Source organism: Lithobates pipiens, unplaced genomic scaffold (assembly GCF_037356315.1).
Source record: "Lithobates pipiens isolate NorthernLeopardFrog02 unplaced genomic scaffold, aLitPip1_a1.2 Scaffold_18, whole genome shotgun sequence".
Classification (NCBI taxonomy): Eukaryota; Metazoa; Chordata; class Amphibia; order Anura; family Ranidae; genus Lithobates; species Lithobates pipiens.
In genome coordinates this window covers 624,551,220-624,568,719 of record NW_027507758.1, presented here as the reverse complement: position 1 = coordinate 624,568,719, position 17,500 = coordinate 624,551,220, and the positions used below count along the sequence as shown (strand labels likewise).

The window sequence follows — 17,500 nt, the reverse complement described above, 5'->3', positions numbered from 1 at the left end:
GGGTAGGAATACGACTGCTCACCGTGTGCAATGTCTGATGCCTAGCAAGGTCTGATTTCTGTATAAAACATTCCCACGTACAGGACAGGACTAAGGCCTCTATGCTGTGTGAGATCTCTGATGTCTACAAAGGACATGTTCCACACTCGGGTCAGGAATATGGCTTCTCTCCCTTGTGAGATCTCTGATGTCTGACAAGTTTTAATTTCACTGCAAAGTATTTCCTGCATTCAGTGCAATCTTCGATGGGAAAGAAGGTTTGATGACTGTGAAAAACATTTCCCACAATCAGGGCAGGAATATGGCTTCTCCCCCGTGTGACATCTCTGATGTCTAACAAGGTCTGACTTCTGTAAAAAACATTTGCCACACTCAGGACAGGGATATGGCTTCTCCCCTGTGTGAGACCTCTGGTGTCTAAGAAGTTTGGATTTTTGTGCAAAGCATTTTCCACATTCAGAACAGGAATTTGGCATCTTCCCCGTGTGCATTCTCTGATGTTTAACAAGGTCTGATTTCTGTGAAAACTGTTTTCTGCAATTCAGGCAGGAATACGTTTTATCCCTTGTGTGCGATATCTGATGTCTAACCAGGTTTGATTTCTTTGTAAAACATTTCCCACATTCAGGACAGAAAATTAGCTTCTCCCCCGTGTGCAGTCTCTCATGTATAACAAGGTTTACTTTGTGTGAAAACATTTTCCCACACTCAGGGCAGGAGTATGGCTTCTCTCTCGTGTGAGATATCTGATGTCTAACAAGTTTTGATTTCGCTGTAAAACATTTCCCACACTCAGGACAGGATAGCTTCTCTCCAGTGTGCAATCTCTGATGAGAAACAATGTCCGATTCCTGTGAAAAAATGTTCCCGCACTCAGGAAAAGAATGCAGCTTCTGGCCCCTGTGAGATCTCTGATGTCTAACAAGGCCTGACTTCTTTGTAAAACATTTTCCACATTCAGGACAGAAAATAAGCTTCTTCCCTGCGTGCAGTCTCTCATGTATAACAAGGTTTACTTTGTGTGAAAACATTTTCCCGCACTCAGGGCAGGAGTATGGCTTCTCTCTCGTGTGAGATATCTGATGTCTAACAAGTTTTGATTTCGCTGTAAAACATTTCCCACACTCAGGGCAGGATAGCTTCTCTCCAGTGTGCAATCTCTGATGCGAAACAAGGTCTGATTCCCGTGAAAATGTTTTCCCACACTCAGGGCAAGAGTGTGGCTTCTCACCCGTGTGAGATCTGTGATGTCTAACAAGTGCTGATTTCTGTGAAAAACGTTTCCCACACTCAGGGCACGAATACGGCTTCTGTCCTGTATGAGATCTCTGATGTCTAACAAGGTCTGACTTCCATAAAAAACATTTCCGGCACTCACTGCAGGAGTGTTGTTTCTCCCCCCTGTGAGATCTCTGATGTGTGACAAGTGTTGATTTCTTTGCAAAATATTTATTGCACTTAGGGCAGGAATATGGCTTCTTCCCTGGATGAGTTTTTTGATGTCTAACAAGTTTTGATTTTGTTATAAAACATTTCCCACACTCAAAACAGGAATGAAGTTTCTCACCTGCGTGAGACCTCTGATGTACAGTAAGACTTAATTCGGAGCTAAAACTTTCCCCACATTCAGGAAAGGAAAATTTCTCCGCCCCCCGAATTCCGGTATCATCCCTCACAGTAGAAGGTTGCTCAGAGTCAGAGGGATTTGATAGTCTATCTCCATTGTGAAGTCCGCCATCCATAGCTGAGCTCATTGTCTTTTTCCCTGCACAATCTCGTGCGATGTCCTCATCTTCCATTTCATAACCTGGAGATAAAGAGATACCATCCTTTGAGGGTTTCTCCATGCAGTGTCCTGGAAAAACATAAATAGATATAAGAAGGTTAGTTCACTTTAAACAACCATCTGCATCATGTAGATTTTAGTGAGCAGATGCGCTCTGTGAATGTCCCAACCGACTGATTTCACCTCTTCGGTAAAAGGGCCTTTGGTCCTCCTCCCAGATCACTTTTACATTTACACAGCCTTATCAGAAGAGTAGGAACCAATGGGGACTGGGAGGTGCATGCTCAAAATGCAACCACAAGCCTAGGCACTGGGTCATGTGATCTCTGATAAACAAGAAGCTCAAAGTGACCTAGGTCTAGGCTTCTGGTGATTGGCAGCACCGGAGGATGCTTATTGTTACTTCATCCCAGAAAGACTGTAAATAGAGTTTCATGTCAACATTTAGAAATACGTGTGCTGAAAAAAAGAGGGGTCAACCTAAGAAAGGCACAATCTGTGTTATTATAGCTGTGGTACTATAACTAGATGTGAAACACAACATAACACTGCCAGATGAACCCCAGAATCTACATTAATAATGTCTGAGTACACAAATTTTGTCCACAGCACAGAGGAGGGGGTTTATCTGAGCAAGAAGACAACTTAATGTGTAGGGTGGGTATCAATGATTATCATCAACCTATTATTGGCTGATATCACTCAGCTGCTGCCCAACTCTGGGCCAATAAGTGTGCAGTAACAGAGTAGAGATAAAAGCATATATTATGGCTCACCTGTGCTGATCTCTGTAGGAGTGTCCTCCTCTTTAAATGTGCTCATCCCTCCAGTCTCCTCTATGTATTGCTGATCATCTCTCACAGACATCTCTTCTACATCACCCTCAACTTTCATGTTCAGCAGATCTTCACCCTAAACCAACAGAATGGCAGAAAATGACATCTGTAAAATAGAAGTATTCATGATTTGAGAGCACATAGAAAATATCATCTTTTAGAGTCCACACATCGTCTCCACATGTCAGAGTTCAATCAATTTATGTTCCAGACCCTCAACTCCACTTACCTGATGATGGTGAGGGATGGTGTGACCTTCCTGTGTGGAATTCGGGGAATACAGAGGACGGGGACATCTCTCTGGTGGGTTTCTAGTATTAGTTGGCTCCATTATATCCTTGGGTGCTTCTGAAAGCTCCTCCATCGCACTATACGCCTCCTCCTCCTCTTTAACAAAAATATTATAATCCCTGAGGTTTCCACGCTGAATATAAAATAAAAAACATTTATTGTAAAAAAATATGTTGTATATAAATCAGAACTACCAATAACTGTTCCTCATCTACCCGATGATGGTGGGGGATGGTGTGATCTTCCTGTGTGGAATCCCGGGAATACAGAGGATGGGGACATCTCTCTGGTGGGTTCCTGTTACTTGATGGCTCCATCATGATGTCATTGTAGAGATCACTGTGTCCTTCAGAAAGCTGTTTCATCACTACATACTCCTCATCCTCCTCTTTAAATTCTTCTTTAACAACATTACCATCCCCAAGGTTTCCACTCTGAATATATAATAAAATATCCATTGTAACAAACATGCTGTGTATAAATCAGAACTGCCAAAAATTGTTCCAATACCTGATGATGGTGAGGGATGGTGTGATCTTCCTGTGTGGAATCCCGGGAATACAGAGGACGGGGGCATCTCTCTGGTGGGTTTCTGTAGCTCGATGATTCTAGCATGATGTCCTGGTACAGTTCTTTGTGTTTCAGGAACTCTGACTCCTCCATCACCCCATCCTCATCACCCTCCTCTTTTATCTCTTCTTTAACCTCCACTTTAGAATCTCTCAGGTTTCCACTCTGAAAATAAATAAAAAAATAATATAAATGGTAACAATGCAGATAATGTACAGATCCTAATGATACTATCAGTGATTGTTCCTCATCTACCTGATGATGGTGGGGGATGGTGTGACCTTCCTGTGTGGAATCCCAGGAATACAGAGGACGGGGACATCTCTCTGGTGGGTTCCCATTACTGGATCCATCTGTAGGAAACACACACACTGACTGAATACATTGTTTCTATGTGTTTATCAGATGATGGGGGATCTAGGTGGAGCCTCCGTACTGCTCTCTCCTTTACAATAAAGTCTCCTCTTACCCGGTGATGTGAGGGGCGGCTGATTGTCCATCATGACGTCCTTGTAGAGATCCTTGTGTCCTTCTAAATACTCCCACTCCTCCATGGAGAAATAGACAGTGACATCCTGACACCTTATAGGAACCTGACACACACAATGATACAGTCACCATCCAGACACATCCCTTGTCTGTTACTGGATAATGTCCCAGAATTCCCAGCACCGCTCACCTCTCCTGTCAGCAGCTCCATCATCTTCTTGGTGACTTCTAGAATCTTCTCCATGTTGTGTCTCTCAGGTTTTAGGGAGTCACATGGAGGCACTGTGACGGTCATATGATCACCTGACTTCACAAGAGGAAAACTCTGTTTTGGAAAACCAATAGGAATATCATGTTACATTTGACCTCCCTTCCTTGGGTGTATAACCAACGTCGTTTACCAAGACAGTAACTACTATACTTAACCAAAGCTTATTTGAAGATTTAGAATATGGCAGAGGGGAGATGGGGAATCTCCAGGCCCTCTGACACAGATACTGGGCAATCCGGGCTTCCCCTAGTTTTCTGATCTGGCAGATGAGGCTTCTCTTGCCAGTACAACGCAGATGGATTTTTCTAATAATTGAGCTTATAGCAGGGGAGCAACACCGCACGGGCAACTGGATGTGCTATTTTCAACTGAAACATTTCTTTGGTCAACTCACCAAAAAAGGTCTAAGTTCTCGAGACGGAACTCCTATAGAGACTCTGTGTCTTCAGAACAACAATTGTCAGCAAGCAAAATATCTACTATTTATGACATATTTCCTCGACATGCCTTCTGTCCCAATCCCTTGAATATTGGGGGGATTGGGAGCGAGAATTAGGCCACTCGCTTTCATCAGAGGATTGGGATAAGTATTTTTCTTTAACATATAAATCAAGCCTCTCAGTTTAGATACCAAGAGAGTATAAGAGAGGAATTATAAAATCTTATCTAGGTGGTATCGATGTCCTGACAGAATACAAAACATGATATCTACCTATTCACCTAGTTGATGAGGCTGTGCCAAGGAACTTGGCACAAAGTTGCTTCTGTGATGGTGGTGTCCATGCCCGAGACTGTACTGGAAGGCTGTATTTATAATTAAAGCACATTTTACAGGCAATAGGCTACCTGAACTAACAGATTTGGCCTTACTTTCTATCCTTCCAGGATCACCACAGAGGGCTAAAAGGGGCCTAATATGCTTTATCTTAGTTTAGCCAGGAAGGAATGTTTTGCAATGGTGTCTCCATTGCAAAAAACATTCCATCCCGGCTAAGCTAGAAAATAGGCCAAGCTAAAAAAAAAAAAAAATTGGAACTGCTGCTATTTTATTTTCTAGGGTGTCTGCTTTTCAGTAAATATCTAATGTTTGGGGGTTTTACATCATCTTCAGGGCTAAAATTTTTTTTTAACCACTTAAGCCCCGGACCATTTTCCAGCTAAAGGACCAAGCCCCTTTTTGTGATTCGGCACTGCGTCGCTTTAACTGGCAATTGCGCGGTCGTGCGACGCAGCTCCCAAACAAAATTGGCATCCTTTAGGAGATTTCTTTTGGTGGTATTTGATACAGTGCGACATAAAATATCGCAACAACCACCATTTTATTCTCTAGGGTCTCTACTAAAAAAAAAAAAAATATATATTGTTTGGGGGTTCTAATATATTTTCTAGCAAAAATTTTTTATTTTAACTTGAAACCAATAAATGTCAGAAAAAGGATTAGTGTTTAAGTGGTTAAAATGTCCTCATTTACACAATGACGTCTATTCCTTTAACAAATTGTTACAATGTTCAGACTAGTTCCACTGTTAAAGAATGTTGTGATGCTTGGCAGACTGCCCGTTTTTTTTTCTTCCTCTCTTTTGATTGCTATGGCTTCAGCAGAGCAGAGAGAATTCTCTGCATAGAAAGAATCGGGAAATACTTTTGTTAAGATTGCAACAGGAAAAAAATATTGCGATAACTATTCTTGATGATTAATCGTGCAGCTCTACTCTCCGGCCAGGTCTGTGTTTTATGAAAAGAGATGAGTGATGTCATGTGAACTCCCAGAATCCTCCTCACCTCTCCGGTCAATTCTGTGTTTTATTAATAGAGATTAGAGTGATGTCATGTGAGCTCCCAGAATCCTCCTCACCTCTCCGGTCAGGTCTGTGTTTTATTAATAGAGATTAGAGTGATGTCATGTGACCTCCCAGAATCCTCCTCACCTCTCCGGTCAGGTCTGTGTTTTATTAATAGAGATTAGAGTGATGTCATGTGACCTCCCAGAATCCTCCTCACCTCTCCGGTCAGAAGGTAGATGATCTCCAGGACGAGGTTTAGTATTTTCTCAGTCATGTGACTCCGGTCCTCCTCCATCCTCATTCATGTGGTTATGTGATCTATGTGGTTTTCTCTGTAGACAGATAGTAGAGAATTATCTGGACGGTATTGGTTGTACTATTTTTGGATGGTTATGTAAGGTGTCATATGGAGGCCCCAAGATCACCAGCAAGCTGCTTGTAAAAGTGAATAGTCTTTATTGGTCTTTCAAAACAGTCAAACACAAATCGCTTTCTTCAGCAAAAGCAAACAGTTCACAGTCCTGAAAACAATACATCATGGCTCAAAATACAATCAAATCCTGGAATACAATTCAAGTAACACTGTACTTCTCAATGCAGTTCTCAAACAAGGTAAATATGCATTTCTGCCACTAGGGGGGACTGCAGGGGAATGGCTCCAGTTTCTTTAGGTTGTGGGCTCTATCTTGTACCACGTACAGCTGGGCGATTGTTGGGATACAGTAGATGATCGTTTCTGTCCTCTCGGGCCTAAATTAACAGGTAAGAGTAAATCTGTCCGACAAATTAATTAATCTTTATAACCTTTAAATGATTCCCATTAATGTTCTCCACCTTTCCAGCATGATCTTTCCCTATAGCCTTCTCAGTAAATTGTTTTTTCTTTTCCTCCGCTCAGTAGAAGAAAATCTCTCAATATATGCTTCTGGATCAGAATTGTCAATAACTGAATATGCATATTGGCAGGAAGCTTTTATATTATTATGGGGAGGGGGGACCTGTTCAGAAGTATGAATGAAATGTTCTTATCATATACAGTCCTTTTTATTCCATATGTAATAAAAAATAAAAAACTTTTAAGCATTTGCCAACTGCCAACAGTACATTTAATGCTGGTGGGCAGCTCCCCCAGACTCACTGCCATACCTGTGGGTTGCGGTGCACATGCACATGATCTGCCACAGACACCATGGATTGCGGTCGCTGTGAGCTGCCCAGATACCACATGATCGCTGTATGATTACATGTCACATAGTACGCAATAGTCATAAATTAAATCCATTCATGACATCATTGCTTACTACTGTGCGTGATCTGTGATTGGCTCAAGTACCATGTACTGGTGACCAATCACAGCACCCTGTACCATGTGATAACTGTGGGCCAATCACAGCATCACAATAGTAAACAATGAGTAATGAATGAAAGCCATTTGTGAACGTTTAAATGATCGCTGTTTTTTTTATTTAAATCGATTTTTTCATTTTTAGCAAAATTTATTTTAATAAAATGCTTTTTGAGTAAAAAATCTAAAGATAGTTTTCTATTTAAGATACCTTAATAATTTAGTTTATTCAGCATTAAATGGAGCTTAGTTATGTAGCATGAGGCTGTATATTCTGCAATATTTACAATTTGGTAAACTCATTCAATGAATCCAAGCTCTGCAAGCTGAGATAACATGTACCGCATTGATGCATTCACACAATTTCACATTGACCACTTCTCGTTGGCGTATAGCAGAATGAAGGCCGGGCGGTGGTTCAGTTACCCTGACTGGGTGTCTTATAAAATCCAGCAGGATAACATGCCGGCGCGTGCCCGCCTGCGGGGGCACGCAGCAGGGCGATCAGTGGTGCTGTGTGTCACTCTGACACACTGCATCTCCGATCGAGGTAAGGAGACTCTAAACGGAGGCTCTTTACCATGTGATCAGCTGTGACCAATCACAACAGCTTTCTTCAGTTCACGCTGACAGGGAGAGCCAAATCGGCGGCTCTCCCTGTCAGAGGGGGGTCTGTGCTGATAATCAGTACATTGATCATCAGCGCAGCCCCCATGAGAGGTGTCACAACAATGCCAATCAGTGCCCATCAGCATTCATAAGGAACGCATGTCAGTGCCAATCAGTGCCCACCACAGTGCCACTGCCAATCAGTGCCCAGCACTAACACCTGTCAGTACCTCATCAGTGCCGCCTGTCAGTGCCCAATTCTACATATCCGTGCCAACTCATCAGTGCCGCCAGGTGCGCTCCCCAGGGGGAGGGGGGGGGGCGCGATTCTGGGAGGACATCATTTGGTGGTTTCCCAGAGTTATCCGACCATGCTGTAGCCTTCATTCGGCTATAGCACGGTTGGCAACTGGTTAATGCCTCTAGCACCCTAGTTAAATACCACAACGGGAATCTATCCCTTGTGACTGGGGTAACTCTTTCCCTAGCCACCAAAAAAAACATTTAACCAAAGGTTCTTTTGCTATTCTAGTGTCCAGAAAAACTGAAAGAGATGCTACTTGTACTTAAAGAGTGTTAACCGCCACACATGTCTCTAGCCCATCCTGCAGAAACTCTAGAACTACCACGAATGATGTAACATTCAAATGTTTCCCCTTACACCATGCAGAAAAGGTTTTCCAGATTTTTGGATAAATCTTCCTGGCTTCCTGCTCAAGAGAAGTGTGTCTATTACCCCATAAGAGCAGCCCTTCTGTCTAAGGATTTGGCTCTCAAGAGCCAGGTCATCAGTTGAAAGAACTCTGGCCTGGGATGTTGAAGGCTCTGGATTAGGAGATCCGGAAGACACAGAAATCTCCAGAGAGGTCAGCAGCGAGAAAGCATAAGCCAGTTGTACCAGGGTCTGAAGCACCTTCTGGTTCAGCTCCCACCCCTTGTCTGATGTGTTGATGACTGAGGAAATCCGCTTCCTAGTTGTTTGTCCCCCTTTATGAGGACTGCGGAGATGTAGACTAACTTTCCCTCGGCCCATCCAAAGATCTCCTTGGCTAGGTCCAGGAGTTGCCTGGGCCTGGTCCTCATTTGGTGGTTCAGATACACCACCGTAGTAGCGTTGTTGGATCTGATCTGGACCTCCTTGCCTGTGAACATGTCTTCAAATGTCTTCAGTGCATTGCCTACTGCTTTCTGAGATTGAAGGAAGCTTGACATAAGAGTCTCATTCCAGGCACCCTGTGCTTTCCATTTTTCTAGATGAGTGCCCCACCCCCAGGTACTTGTGTTTGTGGTCACCTTTAACGCATCACACTGCGTCCAGGGCCTGCCCTCCTGCAGTTTGCTTGGTGCCAACCACCATTGCAGAGATGACTTCACTATGGGGGAAAAAGTCTTCTTGTCCCAAGAAGAGAGAAGAAGGAACTGAAGATCACTTGAGTAGAGCTGGGCCCACGTTACAACTGAAATGCTCGCAGACATTAGACCCAGCACCATCATTACCTCTCATCTAGAGCATGAGGGCACCTCGACTTCTGGAAAGAAAAAGCTTCTGGACTCTTGTGTCACTGTCTACCAAATACAGTAGAAAGGGCTTGACGTGTGGATTCTAGCAACTGCTTGTCGGTGTTCACTACCCACCCTAGACCCTAGTAACAAACAGACCCCTGCCCCCACCTATAACTGGCCTTCACAGCAAGGAGCACATGGAAGGGCAACGCATGAAAGACAAAACCAGAGAAAATAACCAGCTCAACTCACCAACCAGTCTGCTTAACAACCAAATTAACCTGTCCAACAGTATACATTACAAACAGGAGGTTAATTAGTACATATTTGCAAAGGCATGCCCTTCCATGTGCTCTCTTTGTTAACTCATCCCCTGGAGGATGCATGAGAGTCACTATCAGTGGGGGGTCTTGATGAGAATTCTAGGCGGTAACCTTCTCTTATAACTGGACAAATGTAGGGACTGTCTAAAATCTTTTCCCACTGGGACATGAATTGAGACAGTCGGCCCCCCACCCAGATCCTGACTTCATTTTGTTTCCTTGCTGGCCTTCCCCTGCTGTTGCCCTATTTTTTGTTGGTTTACCTTATTGTTTTTTTGTTGTATCTGACCAGAGGGGCCGCAAAAAAATAAAATTCTTGAATTTTTTCCCCCCTAGGCCTGACCAGGAACCTTTTCTCCTTCTCAGAGGACATGGACAACACAGTATCTGGGCCCAAGCCTAACAGCAGTGAACCTTCAAAAGGTAGGCCACACAATCTGGACTTAGACGTGAGATCTCCCTCCCATGCCTTGCCCCAGGCCCTGGCCGGGTTGATAAGGGTGCCCACCTTAGGAGATGCTTTCACTGACTCTAGTGCATCTGCTAAATAAGCTATGGCCTTCCCTGTTACCTCAAGTCCGTCCAGCACCTCATCAGACTTATCTCCCAGAGAGATGCCTAGTAAGTCTATCCACCTAAAAAGTATGCATTATTTGTGATGCAGATCGTAGCTAATGGAGGGGTCATGGCCGATGTGTTAGAGTCCCATGCCTTCTGCAGGAGGCCCAATAAATCTTTGTCCTCAAAAGAGAGGTCAGACTACTTGGTCACCTGTGATAAGGCAGTGTCCAACTTAAAGATTTTAATGAATCCCTAAACAGAAACCTCCTTTCTTTTCATACATCAGGGGACACAGAGCCATAGTAGTTACTATGTGGGTTAATAGGCCACCAATAGGTGATGGACACTGGCATGCCCTAAGACCAGAAGTGCACTCCCTATATAACCCCTCCTATTACCGAGAGTACTTAAATTTTTTCGCCAGTGTCTAAGGTGTTGGTCACGAGTAAAGATGTGCTGTGCTGAGCTCCGCTGGAGCAGTCCTTGCTGGGGCTAGCCATGCTGACTAAATACGTTCAGTGTGTCCTTTAATGGGACTAAGGAATGGTACTCAGGCCTCGTGTCCAAAGAAATTAGGTTTTGCTTGCGAATGCTTCTCTTTTTAGAGAGCTGGACCCTGGGATCCAGTACTTTTTGGTAGTAAGGCCATGAAGTTTTTACTGGCAGGGTGCTGTTGCAGGTCCAGGATTGTGGGTAACCTCTAGGTTCCCCTGTCCCTGAAGGTTTCGGAGCCCACCATGAAGGGTGAAGATTGGGTTTATCTCAGATAACCCTGCTGCGGGAACGTAAGTGGAGTTTTCTAAGAAATATTTTTTGATTTTCTTATGAATTTCTCCTTTAAGTTTATAATGCCTATGTGTCACCACTGGGGGCTGTATTGAGCACTCACCACCTTATGCTGGAAACAATGCTGTGTCAGGAGCCATCACTTCCTCCTTCTCCTCCGGCCAAAGCAAGCAGATCCTCTGGTAAGAAAGGGGGGACTGGTCTCTCCTCCTGCGTGCCGAAAGCATTCTTTTTACACCTCTGTCAGCTATTCGCTGGGCGCCTACCGCCGCTCGCGTGGGAAAACTCTTTCTTTTGAAAGCGGGGGGGGACGTAATCAGCACGAGGGGGCGGGGCTAATGGCGTCAGATGCCGGCTACACGTGGAGGACGTTTTTAAAAAGCACTGTGTGCAGCTGCTCCTGGCTGTGGAGGGACACATGAGCAGAGGTGGCTTACTTCAGGTTTGGTGACACAGGCATTCCCTTTGACACATTACTTTACCAGGCTAGGTATTAATAGCAGCTTATAGCGCTGGACTATATCTTAGGAGTGTACATTATTTTTGGTCGTGCCTCTGCTTTTTGCTTCAGGCTATGAGTGGAAGAGGGACCAGGAACTCCTCAAAGGGTCCTAAGGGGTCAATGGTTTCACAACAAACTAAGTCCATTTCCAAAAGAATGTCATCCTCCTCTGAGAGTGATGCAGCCAGTCAGATTGAGCCATCAGGGGAGACTGTTGTTGCAGCTGCGCTGGACACTTCAGTCCCTGTATATATCACACAGGAGGTTTTCTCTTCTACCATTTCTAATTTGGAAAATAAGATTGATGCTATGATCACTCTCCATAGTGGGTCTAAACATAGCAGATCCCCATCTAGTGCTCAGGACCCTCTTATTGAGGTGCAAGGGGCAGGGGATCAGGAAGATCTTCCAAGAGATTTGGAAGATACTAATATATCCTCTTCTGAGGATACTAATATATCCTCTTCTGAGGATCCTAATATAGAGGGAGTAGCATCACAAGACAGGTTGCTTGTTCACTCTCTTACTAAATTGGTTAATTCAAAACTTTTTGCTACCTCTTGATGAACCCTCCTCTGGTTTGGGATCACTAAAACCTTCCCCATCTGGGGATGCCTTTCCTATTCATTCATGGCTAAAAAAGCTTATATATTCTGAATGGGAACATCCGGATAAACAGTATTATCCTCCCAAAAATGTTTCCACACTATATCCTATGGAGGAGGATTTCTATAAGAAAGGGGGGGGGGACTTCTTTCTAAAAGCAGTATGTTTTTAGCAAGTTCAGTAGCGCAGCCGGTTCTTGTGGCAATTGGTGTATCTCAGTCCATTAAGGAACAGTTTGTGGAGATACTTAAGATTCTGCCTCTTCAGCAGGCCCAGCAATGGGCTGGTGTATCAGACGCACTATGTTTCACAGTTGATGTTATGAAAGATTCTATCATCCAAGCCTCACGGCTTATGCTAGGACTAGTCCATTCTCACAGAGTTCTGTGGCTGAAAAATTGGTCAGCCAAAGCACCGTGTAAGAAGCTCTTGGCCAGTTTCCCCTTTAATGGTGAACAGCTATTTGGGGATGATCTGGATAAATACATCCAAAGGATCTCTAATGGAAAACGCTCTCTTTTACCAGTAAAGAAAAAATGTATACATTTCTCCTTTAAGCGTGCTTTCTCATCTGTGCCAGGGGCATCAGCCTCTAGGCAGTCTCGACTGCCTCAACTGTTAGGTTCAAGGGGAAGACCCCAAGGGCAGCACCAGGGTCAAAAGAGGTCTTGGTGCAGAAAGCCCACAAAGCAGAATGCTAAAGCCTCCTTACGAAGGGGCGCCCCCTCTCGCTCGGGTGGGGGGGAAGGCTCCTGCAATTTTCTGGTAGGAACAATGTCAAGACAGATGGGTGGTGTCTTCAGTTTCTCTACAAACTAGAGTTCTGAGAATTTCCGTCTCCTCGTTTAAGATCAAATGTTCCCAGGGATCCAGAGAAAAAGAAGCCTCTTTCTAGCTCTGGATCATCTCTTATCCCAGCTGGTGATATCAGAGGTTCCCTTAGAGGAACAGGGCACAGGTTTTTATTCAAACCTTTTCACAGTTCCAAAACCAGAGACCCATTCTAGATCTCAAAAGTTCTGAATCAGCACTTAAATATCCGATTCTTTCGCATGGACACAATCCGATTGTTGTTTCCATCCTGCAAGGAGGGGAGTTTTTGGCATCAATCGATTTTTTTTTTGTGTGTGGTTGAACTGGGTGGAATTGTGTCTTTTCAACCTGACTAACTATGTAACTATGCAACTATGATATCAAGGATGCATATCTCCACGTGCCAATATTTCCCGCTCACCAGAAATGTCCACGCTTCGAAATAGAAAATCATCATTTTCAGTTTGTGGCCCTGCCATTCGGTCTAGCCACCGCACCGCGGGTATTCTCAAAAATTCTGACACCTCCTTTAGCCAGATTAAGGGCTCAGGGCATAACAGTCTTAGTCTATTTAGACGATCTACTTTTAATAGATCATTCAGTCTCTGGTCTAAACCAAAGTCTAGTCACAGCTGTAAACTACCTGGAATCTCCGAGTTGGATACTCAAACTAGAAAAATCCTCCTTAAAGCCATCAAAGAGATTACAGTACTTGGGGCTGGTTATAGATACCGTACAGAAAAAGGTATTCTTACCCCAGACAAGAATCAGTTCCATCATAGGACTAATTCAACTTGTCAAGGAAAAGAAAAATCCTTCCATTCGGCTGTGCATGATTTTGTTGGGGAAAATGGTGGCCTCCTTCGAGGCCGTCCCTTACACACAGTTTCACTCAAGACTGCTACAAAACACAATCCTATTGTTCTGGATCAAGAAGGTTGAGGCTTTGGCTTTTTCAATACACTGTCTCCCGACCAACGTCAGAGCCTAAATTGGTGGTTGATATCCAGCAGCCTCCAAAAGGGTAAATATTTTCTGCCAGTTTACTGGAGAGTGGTGACAACAGATGCCAGCCTTCTAGGCTGGGGAGCAGTCCTGGAAGAAGATTCTGTCCAGGGGAGATGGTCCAAGTCAGAAAGGACCTTGCCTATAAACATTTTGGAGATTTGGGCTGTACGTCTGGCCCTAGAATCTTGGAAGCTCAGTCTACGGCATGGTTCAATCCAACAATGCCACAGCTGTGACTTACATCAATCACCAGGGGGGCTCGAGAAGTCATGCAGCCCAAAAAGAGGCGAATCATGTTCTAGCTTGGGCAGAAAACAACATTCCTTGCCTATCGGCGATTTTCATTGCGGGAATAGAAAATTGGCAGGCAGACTACTTGAGTCGCTAACAATTAGAATGGTCTCTTCACCCCGACATCTTCCTAGCGATATGTCAGTGCTGGGGTATTCCAGACGTGGACCTGTTCACGTCCAGATTCAACAACAAAAGTCGACAATTTTGTGTCGAGAACGAGGGATCCACTAGCATGTGGAACAGATGCATTAGTCTTCCCATGGGATCAGTTTTCACTGATCTATGCGTTTCCTCCAGTTCTGCTACTTCCGCGTCTTCTCTGCAGGATCAAGCAGGGACGAAAGGAGGCGATTCTGGTGGCCCCAGCATGGCCCAGAGGATCTTGGTTTGTCAAGATCTTAAAGATGGCGGTAGGAGTCCCTTGAACTCTGCCATTATGGCCAGACCTTCTGGCACAAAGTCCGGTATTCCATCCTACCTTAGGGATGCTAAATTTAATGGTTTGGCTATTGAAATCCACATTCTAAAGGAGCGTGGGTTATATCCTTCAGTAGTGTCTACTGTGGTTAATGCCAGGAAGTCGGCTTCCAAAATCATTTACTATAGAGTCTGAAAGGCATATGTTTCTTGATGTGGATCCAGGGGTTGGCACCCCAGGAAGTATGTCATAGGTAGGATCCTTGATTTCGAGGAAATGGGATTAGAAATGAAGCTGGCCTTGAGTCCCATCAAGGGCCAGATTTCAGCCTTGTCAGTATTTTTTCAACGGCCTCTTGCTTCTCACTCTCTGGTGCGTAGTTTTATTCAGGGGGTAACACGGATCAATCCCCTCTATCAAGGCACCTCTAAATCCTTGGGATTTAAATTTGGTCTTATCGGCTTTACAGAATCAGCCTTTTGAGCCTTTACGGGAAATTCCCTTGGTTCTTTTGACAAGAAAAATAATATTTTTGTTGTTGCCATTTCTTCTGCTCGAAGGGTATCAGAACTAGCGGCTCTGTCTTGTAGAGAGCCATATTTGATTATGCATAAGGATAAGGTGGTTTTGCGTCCTCATCCTGAATTCCTACCAAAAGTGATGACAGGTTTTCATTTAAACCAGGATATTATTCTTCCTTCTTTCTTCCCAGGGCCTCAATCTAGGGAAGAGAAGGCACTACATTCCCTTGATGTTGTAAGAGCGAGCAGAGTCTATTTAAAGGTGGCTGCTCAGGTTCACAAAACAGATGTTTTGTTTGTACTACCAGAAGGTCCAAAAATGGGACAGGCATCAAAATTTACTATTTTCAAATGGATTTGTCAAATGATTGTTCAAGCTTACGGCTTAAAAAACAAAATTCCTCCTTTTCATGTTAAAGCACAATTAACCAGGGCGATTAGTGCCTCTTGGACGGTACATCATCAGGCCACTATGGCTCAGATCTATAAAGCCGCAACTTGGTCTTCAGTTCATAAATTTACCAGATTTTATCAAATCGATGTTAAAAGTCATGAGGATATTGCCTTTGGGCGCAGTGTACTGCAGGCTGCAGTATGAGTCCTCTAGCCTCTTTTTTGCCCTACTTTTTTGTTGTGTCTTCCTCCCTTCAGTTGCTATTGCTATGGGACATCCCACATAGTAACTACTATGGCTCTGTGTCCCCTGATGTATGAAAAGAAAACAGCTTACCTGTAAAATCCTTTTCTTTGATGTACATCAGGGGACACAGAGGTCCCTCCCTCCTTAGTATACACTTGTATTACTTGGCTACAAAACTGAGGTACTCCTGGTAATGGGAGGGGTTATATAGGGAGTCCACTTCTGGTCTTAGGGCGTGCCAGTGTCCATCACCTATTGGTGGTCTATTAACACACATAGTAACTACTGTGGCTCTGTGTCCCCTGATGTACAAAGAAAAGTATTTTACAGGTAAGCTGTTTTAAAAATCCTGTTTTTCCAAGTTTTGGGTCTGACCATCCTCTTTTCAGGTTTCTTCCACTCCCTCAGAATCAAATCTTTTGGGGACTGGTGAAAGGGGAGTACCCTAGACTTGGCTTTCACCAGTCCTCTGTACATCTTGTCCTGAGCCGTGGACTCCTTGGGTGGTTCAGGAATGTCCTCTGTGCTATAAACAACCTGAGGGAGACCCTCTAGATCCTCCAGGACAAAGAGGTGTCTACATGACCTGACCTCTCTGGCTAAGTCCAGGTCCACCTCTTAGTCCCCAGAGCTGTGGTCTGATCTATCTGGATTTTCCCCCTCCTGTCCTGATCTTCATCGTCCATAGCCTGAGCCAAGGGAAGTCCCTGAGAGGCATAAGGAAACAAACTTGCTCCCCCACCTTAAAGATTAGATTTGCTTGCGAGGAAGGCTCTTCTTTATGTAGGTGCTAAGTTTGCCTGACCCAGACCCTGAACAAGGGTCATGGCTGTACCAAAGGACTTAATTGTGGCCAACATCTCAGCCTGCATAGGTGCCAGGAATTCCATCAGTCCAGAGGCTTTTTTCTCTGCCAATTTGTTAATGCACCTATAGCATAAAAAGACTTTGAGTGGGATCTCATGCCATGTTTTTTTTTTTGCATGGGGTCCCCCCTAAAATTCACCTCACACCTAAAGGGCCTGGTATGAATTATGCGGGAAACCATGCACCATTTTCCTGCACCTTTGCTTAAATTGCAAGCCATGAAAGTGAATAAGGCCAGTGACATTGCTGTTTGTTAAGGACTTAGCAGTGCCTGCACCCACCAGCATTCATAACAACTACTGACTAGGGATGAGCCCGATGTTCGAGTTAAACGTAAGTTTGTCTCGAACATTGTGTGTTTACCCGTTTGTCGAATACCGAACATTCGTGGGAAATCGAGCGCCCGCAGAACACCCCATAATGAACTGTGAGACCTTTAACAAGGGGACCCCCCAGATCCAGTCCCCTCCCTATGTGAATGGGTAACGGGTACATTGTACCCCTACCAGTCACCAAAAAGAGTATCAAAATGGTAAAATAGACAGGAGATAATTTGGGACAAGTCCTTTATTTTTTTAAAAAAGTGTCCCGCGAAGTAAATCCATCTTTGATGACAGCACAGACGACCCGAGAAACGTTATGTGACATCACAAGGGGTGGGGTCATCCGTTTAGGTC

General features: G+C 44.2%; 1 protein-coding gene across 1 annotated transcript in view; it reads right to left on the bottom strand.

The window, feature by feature from the left end:
- LOC143989314 (uncharacterized) overlaps nt 1-17,500 on the bottom strand; it is a 49,163-nt gene that overhangs the window by 23,775 nt on the left and 7,888 nt on the right. Inside the window, exons 2-10 of the mRNA XM_077489399.1 lie at nt 6,245-6,359; nt 4,163-4,297; nt 3,953-4,076; nt 3,739-3,836; nt 3,424-3,648; nt 3,129-3,347; nt 2,852-3,046; nt 2,563-2,698; nt 268-1,855 (exon numbers count right to left, since the gene is read on the bottom strand). Of these exons, the coding sequence (XP_077345525.1) occupies nt 268-1,855; nt 2,563-2,698; nt 2,852-3,046; nt 3,129-3,347; nt 3,424-3,648; nt 3,739-3,836; nt 3,953-4,076; nt 4,163-4,297; nt 6,245-6,328 (2,804 nt within the window). The 5' untranslated portion in view covers nt 6,329-6,359. The remainder of the gene's footprint in view (nt 1-267; nt 1,856-2,562; nt 2,699-2,851; nt 3,047-3,128; nt 3,348-3,423; nt 3,649-3,738; nt 3,837-3,952; nt 4,077-4,162; nt 4,298-6,244; nt 6,360-17,500) is intronic.